Source organism: Enhydra lutris, unplaced genomic scaffold, assembly GCF_002288905.1.
Source record: "Enhydra lutris kenyoni isolate GAN:26980312 unplaced genomic scaffold, ASM228890v2 scaffoldscaffold4, whole genome shotgun sequence".
NCBI classification, from domain to species: domain Eukaryota; kingdom Metazoa; phylum Chordata; class Mammalia; order Carnivora; family Mustelidae; genus Enhydra; species Enhydra lutris.
The window spans coordinates 28,670,364-28,690,301 of NW_019154088.1; the positions used below are offsets into that span (position 1 = coordinate 28,670,364).

At 37.8% G+C, this 19,938-nt stretch overlaps 1 protein-coding gene across 2 annotated transcripts in view; it reads right to left on the reverse strand.

Moving 5' to 3' along the window:
- LOC111161440 (protein kinase D1) overlaps nucleotides 1-19,938 on the reverse strand; it is a 347,754-nt gene that overhangs the window by 22,875 nt on the left and 304,941 nt on the right. For both annotated transcript variants that reach the window (XM_022525099.1, XM_022525090.1), the window contains 2 exons: nucleotides 716-877; nucleotides 62-160 (listed from right to left, as the gene is read on the reverse strand). In XM_022525099.1, coding sequence (XP_022380807.1) covers nucleotides 62-160; nucleotides 716-877 — 261 coding nt within the window. The remainder of the gene's footprint in view (nucleotides 1-61; nucleotides 161-715; nucleotides 878-19,938) is intronic.

Genomic DNA, 19,938 nt, shown 5'->3' on the forward strand with positions numbered 1-19,938 from the left:
GGGGGAGCCAGTACTGGTGCTGCCGTCAGCTGGCTTTGCTGAGAGAGGCTTTCAGACTTGCCTGGGGGAAAGGATCTGCCGATGCCAGCAACACGTTTTCTGGTTTGAGGTCACAGTGAACGATATTTTTAAAGTGAAGATGCCGCAGAGCCACAAGTATCTAGAGAGAAGAAAATCATCAAGATAATCTTATTTTGGTCTATGAGTTTATTTCAAAATGTTTTTCACTAGGACATAAATTGGAGGAGCCACGAGAAAACCCACAGTGAACAGTTAAGCCTCTTTATACGCAAGACACGGAAATGAGCTAAATTCACATGGCAGGTTTCTAAGGAAACGTCAGTGGAAAGAGGGGCCTATTATGGTATTGATACAGCAACCAAGACAGGTGTAGATAACAGATGTCAGGACTAGCTTCCAGGGGTACCCATTCTTGAGTCATTTCAAAGAACCAGGACTCAGCCACTGTGCAACTGAAAGTTTCATGAGTAGTTTTAATACAAGGGCCTGCACATGCATGACTCCCTTGGTACGCTGGATTCTGGAGACCACAGATAAAAATAAAATAATACAATAAACCCCCTGCCACCTTTCTGAGTGTAAGTCAGACTTGGGACTCAGGGACTAAACAAGGCTAGGAAGCTGCAGTTTAAAACAGTGGTAACATTTGATATTGAATATTATCTTTTTTTTCTGCCTCTAATTGATTTCTTACCTGAGTAATTAAAAACTTCGTTATGTGCTCTGGCAACCTGCCCTTTTCACTTGACAAGATCATCTCCAACATGTCTCCATGGAGTTTTTCCATAACAACAAACACTCTTTCAGGAGTCTCAAACATACACTCCAAATTTACAACACCAGGGTGATGAAGGTTCTATTAAAGATAAATAAAGCACTTGAAGAAAATGAGTTTTTTGATACTGTTTGGCAAGCTCACTGATTATATAAAACTGTTCAAGCTTAAAGCTATGGAGAAACCCACACTTTGGATTCTTAACATTTCTGAATTCCACATGTGCTGCCTTATATTTTTGAAATTCTAATGTCTCCAAAAGAATATATCTTTACTTTCTATGCAGAGTGAAATTATTTTTTTTTACGCTGAAAAACCTAAGTTCCAGCACAGTGAATTGCTAATTAGGTTTTAATTAGAATGCCATATTGAGAAATCCAAATTTCGCAGGATCATCTCCAGTATTAAGCACACCACCCTAAATAAGCATACCAGGCCATCTCTACACCCTTGATAGAAAGTTAACGTCGACAAGATGAAATCTGTACTTGCAGCACATCTGACGGTACTGAAGAAGCACATTAGTCATAAACCTTTTGGAACCACTCTGCTATCAATGCTCTCACACAGAGTGAAGACTGCCAGGAAAACCGTGAAAAAAAAAAAAAAATAATTGAGCTCACGTTCTGTTTGGTACCCCGTGCTACGTGGTTGTCCTGTGTGGTTCTCAAGCACTCAATAAATATTTCCACAATAAAGCAATGGCTCATGAGAGGCTGCATTTGGCTTGACATGTTAATTGTCACATATATCAAGTAAAATTACTCTTAACATTAGATGGACCCTTAGGAGGATGCTTCAGTCTGAATGTGGCTGTGGGGTCATCAACAAAGCCTTCAATCATCTGACCTTTATCTTATTTTTCTTCTGGGCACAACAACAACAACAAAATCCTAACATTAAAGAACTCTTATACATTCCACTTACATTTCAATGAGAAACAGAAAGAAAAAATCATTGTGAACATAAACTACCTGAAGAAAAAAATCAGGGACTCACTGAAATGTACTAACAGCTAAACAGAGAAAAAAATAAATAAATGATTTTAGGAAAAAAATTCTCCATCAGGGATAAAAGTGCACGTAAAATGAAATTCTCACAAACTTCTTGAAACCGCAGATACCTTGCTATTTAGACCTCACAGATGGATACTGGCTGGTGAGCAGCAGAAGGGACCACAGGTGAGTCTGCACCATTGCCGTCCTCCTTCTGCCCATGGGCAAGGAGAGCCTGGCGTGAACTGGATACGGAGGCTGGCAGAAGCTCCCATGATGATGACCCGTTTCTCAGGATGCCCTGCCCCTACTTGGGCCATGTTGATCTCTACCTCATACATCTGATGGGTCTTTTGGATTTTGGAGCCTTGGTGCCCAATCCTGTCACCATTAATATGGTCAGGGAATAACAAGTTTCTGAATGTGGTCTGAGCAGATGTCTATACCTCTACCCCAAAGCCTTTCACCTCCAGAGGGCTGGAGTCACTGTCCTTGAAACTGTCACACTGTTAACTGGTCAAAACTGGCTACTTCAGGATAGACTAGGCCTCCAGAGTCAGAGCTGAAGCACATGAGGGTGGGGGGTGGGGATGAGATGACCAAAACAGCTACTTTATTTGTCCTGACTAATTACAAAGAAGACTGGACAGCTGCTGGGGCTTTGGCCAGCATGGGGGTGCCAGATCATTAAGTGGGAGATGCTAACAAATGACTCCATGGATGCATTTGATACGCATTATGGAAGACCAATGATAGCACTGCTCGTACCTGAACCCATGCCCAGGCTGTCACATGGTCTTGGATCCACTTCCTGGATCCAGAAGCCACACCAGGTGGAAAGATCACTAGCCTCTGGGGTATCCGGGAATTTCAGCTATCCTCTTTTAAATCAATGATGACAGTAAAGGGTCTAAGAATGACATGAGAGGGGTGCCTGGGTGGCTTAGTTGTTAAGCATCTGCCTATGGCTCAGGTCATGATCCCAGGGTCCTAGGATCGAGCCCCGCATCAGGTTCCCTGCTCAGCGGGAAGTCTGCTTCTCCCTCTCCCACTCCCCTTGCTTGTGTTCCCTTTCTCGCTGTGTTTCTCTCTCTCAAATAAATAAATAGAATCTTTAAAAAAAAAAAAAAAAAAAAGAGTGACATGAGAGTCCTGCCTGGGTTATTCTTCTTCTGGGGCAAGTCCACTGTGAAATGTGCTAAGTGTACCTTCCTCTGTGAATATCTTCTGAACTGCTTCTTTTTTCAATTTATTCTAACTTTAAGCATTTAAGCAGTATTCTGAAGAGTTTGGCTTTCTTTCTTTCTTTCTTTCTTTCTTTCTTTCCTTCTTTTTTTTTAAAGATTATATTTATTCATTTGAGAGAGACAGAGAGAGCACAAGCAAGGGGAGTGGCAGGCAGAGGGAGAGGGAGAAGCAGATTTCCCGCTGAGCAGGGAGCCCAATTCGAGGCCCAGTTCCAGGACCTGAAGATCATGACCTGAGCTGAAGGCTGATGCTTAACCCACTGAGCCACCCATGCATCTCTGAGTTTTGCTTTCTTAAATGACCAAGGCCTTGTTGACTGAGTGAGAAGCAGGAAAAAATGAATAGGAAAGCAAGAGACCAACAGAAGATAGCAAGGCAAGGGGTCTCCCGTGTAGACCCAGGAAAATTGGAGTGTGAAGATCAATGTAAAGGGGCACAGGAAGGACAGGGGAGAAGAGGGAGTCAGGAAATGGCCAGGAAGCTCTCCTACCAAATATAAATGCAATGCGGTTTCTCATGTGCTTCTACTTGCATTCCTCTAAGTAAGTGAGGTCTTAAAAGTACTAACGTCCTATGTCAGTATTTCTTTTTTCCTTTTCCCTATTCTACAACATGATTTAAGGAGCCCCTATATAGAGGTGAGGACTTAAATGGGCTTATCTCTTTGGTGTATTCCCAGAACGTTTTAGGCCAAAAGTATGGAACAGACTAATGAGATTGTTCACTGTCAACTATCTTGTTAAGTTTACTTATCTATAAACTCTGAAGGACTCTGAAACGTCCCCTACTAACATCTTTATGAAAAGGATAAGGGAAAATTTTTTTATTTTTAATAAAGGACTTTATAGTTAGGTATATAGATTTATAAAAAATTCAGTAACACTGAACTAAAAGTCATGTATACACAACTGGTAAAGAGATGTTTTAGAAAAGTTTAGACTAATACGTTTGCTGCACTTGGCCCTTGGTCTTTTATAAAAACCTTTATGCTTTATAGGTTGGCTAAAGAGAAGATTGAGTGGTAGTTGAAAAATCTTTCCAAGAGGAAAATCACTTTTTTTTTTCCCCCTAAAGAGCTGATATATAACAAGTTGACATTTTAAAAGATTATCATGTATAGCTGAGACAAGGCCATCATAGATGCTTACTCATAAGCTATATTTTTTGCATTGAACCAAATGACCAAACTTGTTTTTGTATTTGGCAGTAATAAAAGAAAAAAGAATAGAAAGAATCATGCCTTATTTATCCACATTCTCCATACTATACTGATGAATACTTCTCTACTCTAGAGAAGATAATATTTGGAGACTGGAAATAAAAAAAAAAATTCAAGGCATTATATTCTATTATAATTCATATTACCTTTTTAATTCCTTAAGGGTAACTCTAAGATAAGCTTCAACCCAAGTAGTCCATGTCACTTGCTCACAATTTTACTCTTCTATATAAAATATGAAATAGCTTTTCAATTTTTCCTACTAATGTCCAAAGTAACTGAATTAACTTAAAAGTGGCTTGATGACCACAACACTATGACAGACTGGTGTTCAGAACGAACTGTGCTAACTTCTCAGGCCTACCTTAGGAATTCAGATAATAAATTTCATGGCAGAATAATCTACTACTGGACTCTCTGGCCATCTGTTTGTTGCATTTAAGTAACTTAATTTTCAGGAAATGAAACATTTGGTCAAGTACAGGAAAGAATAGTGTCCATTCACACTTAACAGATTGATGACATATCCATGGGGTGAATATAAATTATTCTGAATTCTGGAGGAAATACCATTTGGAGATCGAGACAAAAATTTTCCTTATTCAAGTTGCCTAGAAAATTCTTATGTAATCAATGGAAACTCATCACTAAAAGCAAAAGTTTTTATAAAAGTTACAATATTTTATCTAAAAAAAAAAAGAAGGATATAACTAACATTTTTAGTGTATGCATACATTCTATTCTATATTTTTTTGGATTCATGTTAAGCAATATTTCATTAGTACTTAAATTCTTTAATTCTAATAGTGTTGCTTTATTTTAATATTCAACTCTGAAGTTGAGTATTCATTCCAAATATTTAGCTGTGATAAGTTAAAGGTGTCATGTTTTCCCCCTCTTTATCCTGCCTTCAGGATTATTATATTCAAACATATGAGAGGGAGAAAAGGGGAGAATTAGAAACAACTTATCTTTTTAACAGGTTATTTAGGAGCAATACAGCCTTAATATGGGGACTTCTGCCTACTTTCCTATTAAACATCTGAATGATTTAGTTCATAATGAGACAGAGAGATATAAACTTAACAGTGATGAGTCCAAGGTCTAAATTCTAAACGGCATGCCAAACAGAAGGAAGCATGTGCTGTTACACAGTGGTATTGGTGGGGACGTGAGGTGCCTTTCTCAGAAGTAAAGCACTGTGGCAATGGCTTTGTTACTCCTCATTACTGCCCGTTTGCCAGGGTTGAGAGAAGAGCACACTTTCTTACCATTTTCCAATCACATTCTTTTTCAATTCACACTTCATTTAAGGCCCCTTGAAATCACCATCTTTTGATGTCTTATAAAGGGGAAATAGCATATAATTCTCAGAGAGATGCTATAAACGTGAATGTAGAAAGCAGATGATTATAAGAAGACTCAGTAAACCTAGTAACAAAATGGTAAGTAAAGCTCAGCTTTCTCTCCTAAATTCCAGAATCTTTTATCCAAGTGTCTTTTAGGTTTGTTCATGTAAATGAATGATGCCAACAATGGGATCAGTGTCTTTCCATCCAAACTTACTCTTCTGGTGTTTCCTCTCTTGGTAAATGGCCTGCCATCTAGGTCAGAAACCTGAGTCACGGGGCGCCTGGGTGGCTCAGTAGGTTAAAGCCTCTGCCTTCAGCTCGGGTCATGATCCTGGAGTCCTGGGATGGAGCCCCGCATCAGGCTCTCTGCTCAGCTGAGAGCCTGCTTCCCTTCCTCTCTCTCTGCCTGCTTGTCTGCCTACTTGTGATCTCTGTCTGTCAAATAAATAAATAAAAATCTTAAAATAAAATAAAATGCTGTAGGTTTCAAAGAAAGAAAGAAAGAAAGAAAATGAAAGAAACCTGAGTCACCCTAAATATTCCCTTCCCTCTCACTTCTAACAACCTGAAAGTTTTAGAGCTCATCCCCTTAATTTCTCTCACAGTGATGCCTCACCTTCATCCTAACCATCAATACCTTGGTTTGAGCCTTATTTCTTTCCTCGAGATGGGCCACAGCCTCCCAAGCAATCTCGTCTTAGGTCTTGCTCTCCTCCAGCCCACTCTTCAAAGGGCTGCCACTGTGATTCTGATCGTTCCATCTTACTTCCAGTTCAAAGGGAATCACCACCAACTTTATGAGTAGATGTACCCCATTAGCGTGGCACAAGGACCCTTCACCATCATACTACTTATCCGCCCTCCACCCCAATATTTCCCCAGCTTCTTTTCTTCTTCTACATATCTACCCTTCTCTCTAGCCATAGTAAACTATTTTCAAAACAAGTATCACTCTCTCTCTCCTTTCTACACTTTCATACATACTTTCTCTCAGCCTGAACCAGACCATTTTGGCTGGTCTGAATATTTAGTGGTCAGGCAGCTTTCATTGACTCCCACAGTTTGACTTGGATGTCTCTCTAATCCTCTTTCCTCAATCCTTGATAAATTCTCTTTCAGAACAGTTAACATATCATACTCGGTAACCAGTAAACTTGTGCATCTTACCTACAAGACTACAAGCTCCATAAGGACTAGATTTTATCAGTTATATTCCTAGTCAGTATAACCCTAGTGCCTGGTATGTATTAAATGCCCAGTGCAAATCTGTAAATTTGACTGAAAGACAAGTTCCTAGATCTCCTTACATTTTAGTATATAGCTAACATTCTTTAGGATTTATATGATTTTATTGAAGAGATGATAATGCATGTCTGACATTTAATCAGCACATTTTGCATCAGATATGATATATGCTGATATCTTCTCTTCATATAGGAATACTGTACATGAATTTTTCATTGTAAATTCACCTGAATCTGCTAGTAAGCAATCTCAGGATTCTGATAATGACTAATATCAAAGATGCCACCACTGGTGTGAGTTGAAAAATGATTTTCTGAAGTCTCAAGGGAATGACAAAGACATTCATTCCTTCAAAATATACAAATTTTGGTCACTGCTCAGGTAAACACTTCAGCATCCTTGGTAGGAAGAAACCCATAATTTTCTTGCTATTTGGGTGATTTGTATTTATTTTATATCTAATTCTCAATAAGGAGATATTCATAGTTTCAGCTAATTCTCAAAGGCCACTAGGCAAGAGTCATCAGCAAGAGAGAAGCAAAGGAACAGCAGCTGAAGGCCACCATCATGACGTTCCTTTTAAATTATCCCTTTCCCTCCATGCCAACCCCCACTCCCCCTGGGTACATGAGTTATGAAAACCAAATTTCCTAGGATTTCATTATTGTCCTGAGGATGAGAAATAATGCAATAAAAATGGACTTTTCAGATAATAAGGATCACTGCACTTCCGCCTTCTTGTGTAGTGAAGACTTTTGGACTCCCTTCTTTTTCTCCATTTTTGCTTTAGCCGGCAGCAGGCATGACTACAAGGAAAGTCTCAAGGTGTGGAACATAATTTTAGGAGTACAGTCCTTGGAGACAGACTGCCAGAGTGTATTGGAGCTCTGATTTCCCAGCTCTTGACTTCCATTTCTTTGTATGTAAAATGGCATAATAATGTGCCTAAATCTGAAATGTGACTAGGACTTAATTATTTAATGTGTATAAAATCCTTGAAATCATGCCTGGTACATAGTAAAGGTTAACTGATATTATTAGGCAGATTTTCGGTGATTTTAAAAAGATCTGGATCACATTTTTCTCTCTAGTTTGATACCTGAGAGTTTATAGTAAGTGGCAGCAAAGAAGATTTCCTTTTGCTTTTCATCTAACAGAGGCTAAGGGTAAGTGTGAACTGCCACAAACTTGCACCTTCTAGTGTATCCACCGCCATCCTTCCCCTCACTGTGTTCTTAGACCTCAGTGATGGCAGAGATGCATGTGCTCTGAGGTCAACTAAGTGAGGGCTGTGTCACACTAGGTGAAGGCCCTCCTGGCCTCAGGTGAGAATGAGATCACCTGGTTGTTGTGTGTAAATGTGTGGCCATTTCATGCTCAGCTGGCAGAAGGTCTACAGTTTAAATGAGCTCCTACTATAAGTAGTTATCTTTTAGCATTTTTGGCAAACTTCATCTGCAAACTTTTACAAAGGTACATTGATAATAACCTAGAACAAGATAAAACTAACATGTCAGAGGAATAAATGCACACAATATTACTTCAGCCGCAAGACCTGATAAAACAATCCATCCTCTTGTATACAGATGTCACTGGCTGACATTTAGATCAATGGGGCCACAATCAAACGTAACCCACTGGATTCCCGGAACTCAGAGACCTTCATATAAGTTTTGGTAAGAGTTGTCTGTCTGCTCATACCATCCAACACAACTGGAAAGTAATTTACTTTTGTTGTAGCAGTAGTTAGCACAGATTAATGCCAGTTTCATACAGTAAAATTTTGTGAGAAAAACACTAAGTTGAAGCCTCTTCATTAACTGCTAAAAACAATAGATACACCTGTATCATGCCTGGCTCTCAAAACAGTCAACTTGCAGGTGGCTAGCTTGTAATGAACAGTTGACAACAACGTCTTAAAGAGCTTTAAGTCTTAGGGATTCTATTAAGTAACACTGGCCCAAGAAATAAAAAGAAAAGAAAAAGAAAAAGGACCAATTCAATATTTGCACAGCAAGAAAATCAGCTGAGGTCTGATGCACGATTTTGTATTCATGTACACCCATAAGCCTATCCACACATCTCTGAGTCATTCTTCTCTTTATCAAATCTGGAAAAGCTTCAGTCTAGCTTTGGATTCCAGGGTTGCTGCAAACACATGATAATAATGAGTCCTCTCTTTTCCCTATAATTGAAGAAGCTAAGGCGGGGAGGGGACTGAGAGGGAGTATATATAAAACAATACTTAAAAAAAACAAACAAACCCTCCTGTCACCTTCTCTTATACTGTTTCAAGCTTTTTTTGACTTCTTATCAGGTAGAAATAGTACAAAGATATGTGATATTTTCCATCCATCACCAGGAATCCTTCAAATTAGAGATACATGGAAGATTTAAAAAAAACAACAACAACCAAATCTAGATGTTCTAAAGTCTGTCTTCTGGACTGATACACTGAGATTTCACTGAAATTAATGTTTATATATGGGTGAATTTGATACTGTAATTTTGGGGGGAGGAAGAGTGATTTCTATCAGGAAAACTTGGGACAGGCCCTCAGTAGACAGAATCTTGTCCATATTCCAGAGCCTACCCTTTGACCCCTAACTAAGTCTAGAATTTCAAGTTGACTAGGTAAAAAAGTGTTGATATTTGAGAGCCACCAACAAAGAATTCAAAGACAGAAAATTAACGACTGATCAATACCTTCAAAAAAAAATCAGTGTTAGTAACATTTCACCCATAAAATATGACCCCCCTCTTCTTCCATGCTATTACTCAGTTTGTATTTAGGGGAAAGGCAAGATTTAAAGTATGGTTGTTAAAATAGAAAAATTGGAATTTGTAAATCAAGATGTGTTTATTGTATATCAAAGCTGAAAAACAGCACAAATATCTGGATTTTTTTTTCCAATCTGCTATCAAATGCATAGCAATGGAGACACATCTGGAATACTTTTTTTATTTCCTGTTAATCTATCTGGCTAGAGACATGAATGCATAAATCCCATCTAGTCTTGGTGTTAGATTTAAAGTGTAATTTTTAACAAATCATATCTCTGTAGCCCAGCTTCTATATTTAGATGCCAGCACTCCAGAAAGTATAACATTCTATTATGGCGTTAAGTGATCTGTGCAGATACATAATCCTTCTGATGTCTTATATATCAGATAATGGGAAGTGGAGCGAGTATATAGGGTCTACTGGACAGGAATAGAAGATAGAACGTTATGTGCAAAAAGGTCAATTGGTGATATTTCACATTTGTGTAAGCTTTCTAAGGCAAAAGGTGTTTAATTGGCATATTCTCAAAATTAAATAAGTTCTTAATTATGGGGCTTTTATAAGTGAAAAGACTGTATTCACCTTCAAGACATGGATATCATAGACAGCATTTTCTAAACTGTCTAATGAGGGAAACTTGACTCCATCCCCTTCCATGAAGAAACTCAAAAGACTAGTGTTCTTCCAAAAATATGATGGGAAACACTGATTTAAAAAACACTTTATATATTATTTAATTTAGTTAGTTCTCCAAAGCATTCTTGCAAACCAAGTACAGCAAGTCAGATGAACTCCAACTCATAATTAAGGAAAGCAAAGTTTAAAACAATTTCCCCCCCACCCTCCAAAAGGGAATAGTTTTGACTTGGAACCTGGCTTTTTTTTTAACTTCTTACTGAAGAATATCTATTTGGAAAAATTTCTAAGTTCCTTTTCCTTTTCTTATAATAGATGTTTGTTTCTTTTTTGCCTCTATTTTAGATACGTATAAACCTTATCATTGGGCTTCATTTTTTGGAACATGCAGAAGATAACAAGATTACCTTAGAGCTGCAAAACATGTCTTATTTGAAGAAACAATTTCATGAAAATTCTTCATGCAATAAAATATGAGGAAATATAATAAACAAACATACTAAATGAATTGACAGAAGTATAAACTAATCCTTCCCTACACACTTAAAGAAAAAGTCAAATTTTGCAAATTGTTCTCTAGAGAAAGAAAAATTGGCTCCTTCATGATTTTTCTGAAAAAAAGCACCAGTTTGCAAAACTTTTCATTTTCCCACTCACACTTAGCAATACTATTCTCTGCTTTTCTATCATGATCATTTCTTCTCCACCTCCTGATCATCTTTCTAGACTAAGAGAACAAAGCCACTTACTTATAAGATATATATTTCTGGGGCGCCTGGGTGGCTCAGTTGGTTAAGTGGCTGCCTTCGGCTCAGGTCATGATGCCAGGGTCCTGGGATCGAGCCCCACATCAGGCTCCCTGCATAGCGGAGAGCCTGCTTCTCTCTCTCCCTCTGCCTGCTGTTCTGCTTACTTGTGCTCTCTTTCTAGCCCTCTGTCAAATAAATAAATAAATAAAATCTTAAAAAATATATATATATATATTTCATCTTGTTCAATGAAGACAAATTGCCATGTTTTTAGACAAATGATAAAGAATTGTTTATTATCTTATTGGCATGCTCTGCAATTCTGTATTCCCTGGGCTTCTTCAGGGTGATATAATTTGTTCAATAAATATTTACTAAGGCCCTTCAGGGGCCAGGCATATGTTAAGGTATGTTTCAGCCTGAGTCTAGACTTTGAGTCAACCATGTTCTTTGTTATGATGAAACAATGTGTTTTAAGGTTCTTTACTTAGGGAATTCACCAGCAAGTTATTGGAACCGGTTTCTAGAAGCTAGACTTTACAGTCTAGTGTGGCAATGCTAATACTACTTTAGTAAGTATGGAATCTTTCCTATCTGCCAGGCACTGATAAGAGTTTCACAAAATTATCACATCTGAGTCTCACAACATCTCTACAAGGTTTTCCAGAGAAGGAAACTGAGGCTTAGACAGTGCAAGTAACTTACCCAAGCTCCTAAGAACTCTTAAATTAAAAGTCTGAGCTTTGAAACCAGGTATCTGATTCCAGAACTCATGTTCTTTAAATGCTGTATTACACATCGCTTTAATTTTTTCTGTGGACTCAAATCCATTTAGGACTGGGTTCCTAAGAGGGATGCTTCAGGCACTGTGCCACTTAAGCCTCCTCACTGTGATTTCACAACCCATCTCGGCATATTGTCTGGTTTTCTGAATGCTGCCTGTGGTCAGTCTTCTCAGTGCTCCTTCTGCCTGTTACGACATCCATCTTGACAAGCTGCCTTGATGACTCCTTATTTTCCTGACTGGCAGGACTTCCCATACAGCTCATTCTATTTCTATTTCTATTCTCATTTCTAAACCCATGTACCACCACCACATTGTAGTTCTATGTTACCAAATCCCCTCTTGGTTCTGAGGTTCCTCTGTCTTTAAAGGTATTGCCCTGACATATTCTCTGACTTCTTTTGCACCCAAAGCCCAATTTCTCCCCCAGGATCCAGCTTTTGAGACAGCCTGTAACATCTGGAACAATTAACAGCTATTCTACAAACTCTCCCCCCTCATCAAATACCACAATTTTCTAATTAGAGCCTAAAATTTAATGATTCATGCAAAAGGTTTTATAACAAAGGCCCTGAAAGTTTAGTACAGTATGTGATTTAAGACAATTTTGTCAAACGTTAACCTATTACTTGTAATGTTTTTACAACTATGCTAGGCATTGTGGAAACTGAAAATGAGGTGTTGTTGAGAACTTCACATTTTTTTATAATCTAATTATGAAATAAGAAGTATTTGATAAGTATCACTGCTTTATATGAAGACTAGAAACCATACGTAACAGGAGATATGGAAGAGAGCATAAGACAGTCAGAAAGGACTGATACATCTCAAAGATCAATCAAATGTGGATAAACAAAGGAAACCAACATGGGCATCCAGGCTTGGAATTAAAAGCTGACCAATGGCCAGAGGTTAAGAGTATGAAAAGAATAGTAACTTGAAGAGAAATGAAGGACTCAGTTGAACAGGAGTGTTAAGGTCCAGCATGATTAATGCACAATGCTAAAAATGGATTTGATGAAATAAGAAAACTAAGCTAGGGAGGGACAGGATGGAAACCCACTAAAGACTCATCTGACTATGATCTTCAGGATGGACCAGGGGAAAAGGCAGGGTCAGCAAGATGATGAGAGAGTGGGGTCAGGGGAGTGGGGAACCAAACTATCAGAATATCACCCATGGCAGTAATCAAGTCATGAATTTAAAAGTCTGGTCAAGGGATGCCTGGGTGGGTCAGTTGGTTAAGTGTCTGCCTTCAGCTCAGGTCATGATCCCAGGGTCCTGGGATTGAGTCCCACACTGGGTTCCTTTTTCAGTGAGGAGCCTGCTTCTCCCTCTGCCTGCCACTCCTCCTGTTTGTGCTCTCTCTCTCTCTCTCTCTCTCTCTGATAAATAAATAAATAAAATCTTAAAAAAGAAAAAAAAATATGGTCTAGACTAGTGCCAACAGAAATGTTAAGGATGAAGCCAATATAACAACATAGCAAGAAAGAAGAGGAACAGGGGTACTTTGTCACTACCAGCTGAAAATAGCAAATAGTCTCCAACAAGGTTTTTTGTCTTTAGACATTTTTCTCTATAATATGCCATCTCCAAATGCTAATTTGATCATAACATTTTTTCAAAACATTTCAATAATTTATAATCACCCAAGCATACTACAATCCAATCAACTTGGCACAATATCTAAGGTTCTCCATGAACTCACATGAAAACCATTTCCTGGTTTTACTGTACACTATGTCCCACCACAAGCAGTCTCCTAACCAAGTAGGCATACTCTTGGGGAACAGAAAGATTTTTAAGAGATATGTGAGCAGAGCATAGTTTTAGGAAAATCCATTTTGTTTATATAGTTTCAAGAAAATCTGTTTGTTTATATCCGTACCTTACTGCCTGGAACATGGTGGGCATTCAATAATATAGGAGGAATGAATGAACGAATCAGACCAGTCTACAAATAACTGCTCATACAGAGCTGAAAATATCTGTGTAGTTCTCAAATTCTCCATCCCCATGTTTCCTTTCATAATAATTTTTCTTCCTTTCTATGGATGCTTCTTACTCACTCCAAATATTACTAGAGTGCCTTGCCATGGGGAGAAAAAGTAGAGAGAAAATTTGAAATACTGTGCCAGTCTGAAATGAATGATTCTACATGGAAATCATTTCATCTGCAACTTAGTTTCTAATTCATGCTTTCATCAAAATTAGAGATTTAATAGATTTATTAGCAGAGAGAGGGCTGAAATGAGTTTCTGAAGATAAATCACTGTTTTTGTTTGTTTGAGCTTTTAACTTGGCTCCTATAGTTTTAAAAAAAGAAAGAAAATGGTTGCTGAATTCTAATTCAAACAAGTAATATTCACATGGCAATTTATGAACTAAATTAAAAAATCAATCTCAATAGTGAACTTTCAGTAACATTGTATTTTTTATGTTTAACAAGTATAGATAAAATTTTACGGAATAAAGTTTTTACTAATAATTGTAATGATAACTGAACTCAAAAGAATGCTTTAAACACTTATTAAAGTGTTGTAATCAAGAAATTTAAAATATACACTTATTTTTACTGTAAATAATTAGGAAAGGGGACCAGTAAAAGGCTTTCAAGTATAAAAACACATTACATTAGAATACAATTTTGTGGGAAAAGTGTAATATATTCAAAGAAAACAAGGAATATTGTGAATCATATTGTTAAAGAAGAGTCCATTCATATATTTTCTTAAATGGCTGGTAAAGTATATCAAATGTCTACGACAATTAGATTCAAATGCATGCTTGGAAAGGAGTGATATAATGGCTTTATTTTAAAATATCAGTATTTTTAATATAGTACAAAATTAAAACTCTTTAAGTGATAAAATAGTTCTAGCTGTCATCTTAAAAATATACAACCCAGGTACAAGGTACAAAGTTTTTCAGAATTCTTTTTGAAGATACATGCAGAAAATGTTTGAAAGCTACTCTTCTAAAATGATCTAAATTTTTCTATTCATCTTTCATAGAATATTTATTTTACTAAGGTAGACCCTCAGCCTAATAATTCTTTCCAACATTTCTTTGGTTATCAAAACCCATGAATCTTTCAAGACTTCACCAGTGCCATATTTCTCTTGGAACTGACTCCAGCATCCTGGCCTCAGTCATAATCCATGATTCCTTTCACTATTCTTCCATAACTATCCTTCCTGACTTGTAGTTACTTGTACCTGACTGCCCAGATAGATGATAAACGTCTTGAAAGGTTTCATTCATTTTTACGTGGCCTAGAGGCTCAGTATATCGCCTCGTATGAAGCAAGAAAGTACTTATTACTTAAAGCAGGTACTGTTGATTGACTTTATATTTTTCTTAATTGAGGAGGAGGGTTCTTGCCTTAGCAATTGGAAGAATGAAAGCAAAACAAAGTTAGGGAGAGAGTATCTTGCAGGGAAAGGCATGAGGATTAAGTGTTTGGTTTTAGGTTGGCTGGTATGGGGTGAGAATTGCCCAGCAAAGTGGAGATGTCCTAACGTCAAAACTATGAGACTCAAGCGCCTCCAAGATAAATTAAGGAATGACCTGGGAAGGGATGACAGAAGATGCATTTAAAGTGGAAGACCTGGGGCGCCTGGGTGGCTCAGTGGGTTAAAGCCTCTGCCTTCGGCTCAGGTCATGATCCCAGGGTCCTGGGATCGAGCCCCGCATTGGGCTCTCTGCTCAGCGGGGAGCCTACTTCTTCCTCTCTCTCTCTCTCTCAGCCTCTCTGCCTACTTGTGATCTCTGCCTGTCAAATAAATAAATTAAAAAAAAAAAATAAAGTGGAAGACCTCACTCCGGGAATGAGTCCCACATTAACACAGGCCAGTTCGCTGAAAGAAAGGAGAAATTCAGGAAGAAGACTGGAGGAACTAGCAGGGAAGGAGAAAAGGGATCTTGTAAATGCGGAAGGAACAAATGACCAATGCCTCATGAGGACTGAGATTAGTCAAGTTGGATAAAAACTGACAAAAGCCAAAGAGTGCTAGGTGGGCAGAAGGAGGAAACAAGGGGATGGCAAAAGGACCTTGCATTTTGTTTTAGAAAGGTGTGGAAACCAAAGACAAGGGAGTGTATGAACAAGAATGGAAAGAAGAGAGCACACATCTAAAGTGTATGGAAGGGAGAATTGGATGCACCTGTGCAAGGCAGCCTGGACAAATCGAGACCATATTTGGTTGTGGCTACTGTTTTGCTTTTGAGTGAAGAGAGACTTGAATGGGAAGAGGAGTGCCTCACAACAGAAAGACCAGAATAATAGAAGTAATTTTGGAGGTAAGTGTAAGGGGATACATTTAGTTTATGGATTATAAAATTCTTCTGTATTTTTTTCTATATTGTGTATTCTATATTCAGTCCTTTTTAAAATCCAAAATGCGTTCACAATTTGTATCATAAACAGAACTGCTCGTGTTGTAATTCTGACCAAACAAGTCCGTGTTAGGAAAGTATATTAAATCTACCAATATTATTTGAAGTTTAAGTTTCTACGTTTTGTAACATATAGTTGTCATCTCCTTGTAAAACATCAGTTTTCTGTGATATCCCTAATCATAAAACAACAATCTTCTTATTCTTACTTTGCTAACATGAATAGAAAAAAAAATTCAAATTTGCTACCTTTTTTTAAAATCAAGACACAACTTTTAAAATAATAACACAAGTAGGATTCCTTGAGGATTTTATGAAATATTTAACGTCTACATTAATTAACATTCTACTGAAACATAATAATAATGAGGTATTTACATCTAATGAAAACAGGCTATTTTAAATGATATAAGTAAGCAATGACTATGCCATAAGATTCACACTTGCCTTAATTTTTCAACTACTCAAAAGTATCTGCAGAGCTTAGTTTTGTAATGACTGAATCAGATTTTGGAAAGCTCTGACCTAGGTTATACAGCAAAGAGAAAAAGGACAAAGAAAGAATTGTATTGTTTCACATATTCCTTATTTACACAATTCTGAAGCCTTCTATAAGCAAAGGTACTTTTCTACAAATAACAGAAACAAATCAGAATTTGACCAGAGGACTAGGAGAGTTTTATGAGCAAGGACTTCTGCCATTAGTCACTTCAGCCCATATGGCCGCTTCTGGAGAATCAGGAGGAAGGGGACAGGGCAGAACTCGTGAAACTCCAGGTACAGCCATAAACTAGGACTCCAGCTTTTGTAAGTAAGGGACCACAAGGCAGAGGATACCAAATGTTTCTAGGAATCATCTTTATATCCAGAGGGACAGAATTCTGTTCCTCAAGAGTAGTAAAAGAAAACCTTGCTCACCATCCAGTTGACTTCAATCATGGTATTTTTTCTGAACAAATAAGTTAGTGAGTCAGAATTCTAACCTCCACTCTCCATCCCCGTTACCACTTTGTGTTTTCAGGTCCAAAAAGATGAATTCTTACTTTTGATAAGAAATAGAAAATGAGGCAATGAGGGCTTTCAAAGAACTAACCCCATTAACCATAGTTAATCCTTCTTAACTAACCAATCAACCAATTAACCATTAGTAGCAAATGCAGACTACACTTCTGCTACCTGGTTGGATACTAATAGGCCATTTTATGTGACAGGATGGTGTTTCTGTACAATTTTAATTCAACAAATATTCATTCAACAAATATTTGCTAAACATCTGATGTATGCCAGGAACAATTTCTGGTGTTTGGGATATATCAGTAAACAAAAGAATGATATCTACCCCCCACCCCGAAGTGTATATTCTTGTGAAGGGGCTGGAGCTGGGGGTGGGGAAACACATAACAAATACAATAAATGAAATTCTGTAATAGAGAACAAGGTGATAAGTGCTTTAGAAGAAAAAAACAAAGATCAGAGTAGGACGGAAAGGGGTAGGGATGGGAGGGGGTTTGAGTGAACTGTAGCTTTCAATAAGGTAAGAAGGGTACTTATACAATATATTTGAGCAAAGACTCAAAGGAAGTGAGCTTGAACTTCACTGTCTCTGGATATTGAATTATAATCTTTCCTGAGAGGCTGATAAATCAGACAATGGTTAAAGGGTTAAAGGGTGAAAACATTTTCTTTTATTAGTTTCAGTTGGGAGATAGGATGAGTCCCCTAATTTTGATGAACAAATTTTGAAAAAATTGGCAACTTTATGACAAAGTATGAACCTCTGAATCCCATATATATGCATATAATGAAGCCAAGCCTTAGTAATTTGAATCACTTAACTATACCCTCAATCAGATGTTTGCAATTTATTTTTCTGTTGAATTTTCAATCACGTGTTACGTTGCAAACATCTGACTGAAGGTATAGCTATGTGATTCGAATTAAGACCCATGGCAACGGGCAGCTCTTTCTGTCCATGCTTTCATAAAACCACCTTAAAAAAAAAATAAGACCCATGACAACAAGGATCTTTGTGTCTTGTCCCCACTATATTCACTGGACCCATGACAGTGCGTAGCTCATGACAGGTACTCAATCAATAGGAGTTTGATGAAGAAAGTGAATGGTTAGGGACAGAGGGGATGAGTGATAAGCGAAGACTTTTGAGATTCCAGGCCAGAATGTGAGAACTGGTCAAACTCTTTACATGCTCAAGGGGCAGAATTTGACTTTCAACCTAAACAAACTTTTTTTTTTTAAGACCATAATGAAAAATTTCCCAAATGTATGTTTATTGTACCTGAGTTGCTGATTGCACCTATTCTTTTAGAAGAGGAACTGGGAGGCAGTTTAGGCTCAGGCATATCTTATTTTTCTACCTCACTATAGAGTTCTCAGCTGATACCAACTGACAGGCTTGGGAGAGCCAATTACAGGGCTTAGACACAGAGAATTAGACCTCCAACATCTATCCAATCACTCTATGCCACTGCAAAAACAGGTAGAATGACAGAGCCATGTTAACCAGGAAGCTTCTCTCTCTCACGACTGGTTAGCAAGAACAAATGCCTCTGTACATATGGCAGTCTGGAGGTTGGTATGTTGCAAAGGATCTGCCTTCAGGACACCACTTGGGAGTGGAGACTGGGAGAGCAGGGGCCAGGTTTGGCAAGATGTCATTTACTAAGTTTTCAGATGTCATTTACAGCTCAATGTTGCCAAGTTAAGAATTTTCTAAAAAATCTTTTTTGGTAACCGATTAGCAAGCACTACACTATGAATGTATGAAAGTGGCACCTTCAGAGCCTGGTTATCATCTTTCCCAGGAAAACAGAGAACACTGTGGTAGCTCTCTGTGTTACACAGTTGTCCAAAAGCACAAAAACACCATCTTTAAGAAATTCTGAGTCCCAGAAAATTCTGTGTTATTTTTCTATGTAAAACAGGCATTATTTTTGGTTGTCTGTGCACATGAGCTCCTTTAGGGCAGAAACTGCATCTTTCTCCATTTTTTATTGTATGAAACTCAATAAATGGCAGTTCAATGAAACAGTAAGTGAAGAAATGCAATCTGTTTTGCTTTGTTGGCCATGTTCAAATGAAAATTACTCAATAAAGCTATGAATTAAAAATTATGACCAGCTTGCACAACAAGTAGAGAATTACGGTGGTTATATAAAATATGGGCATTTATCAATGGCCTAATTGTCTAGGCTGAATAGCTAGGTCGACCACATTGAGCAAACAGTTGCTCAATTTCCGTTTGGTCTGTGGAAAAAGTTTTAATGGTTACAAAAATTATATATACCGCATAATAACCTTGACTAACATATTCTGGCTTGAAAAGGGGATTACTGTTAATGAAAGGAGTTAAGTAACATGCTCAGTATTAAGGGAAAGGCTTACAGTGAGAGACAAAAAGGACATTAATAATACCAAGACGATCAGATTCTCAGGCATACACGACTCATTTACCTGATATGCTGACAGTTACATACTGAATTCATGTAATTATCACAGCATAAAGGAGGGATGTTTATGAAGGCAAGGTCATTTATAATGTAAAACAAAATGGTCTCAGCATGTCCCCCATGAGCAAATGCTGAAACATTACCAATTTAATGAGCATTAATAATATATTAAAACCCAGAATTAAGTACATAAAAAAGAACTGCTGCCCAGACTTAGGAGAGATACTACCCAGGCAATAGTTTGATGTTCGAGCTGCCTTTCCA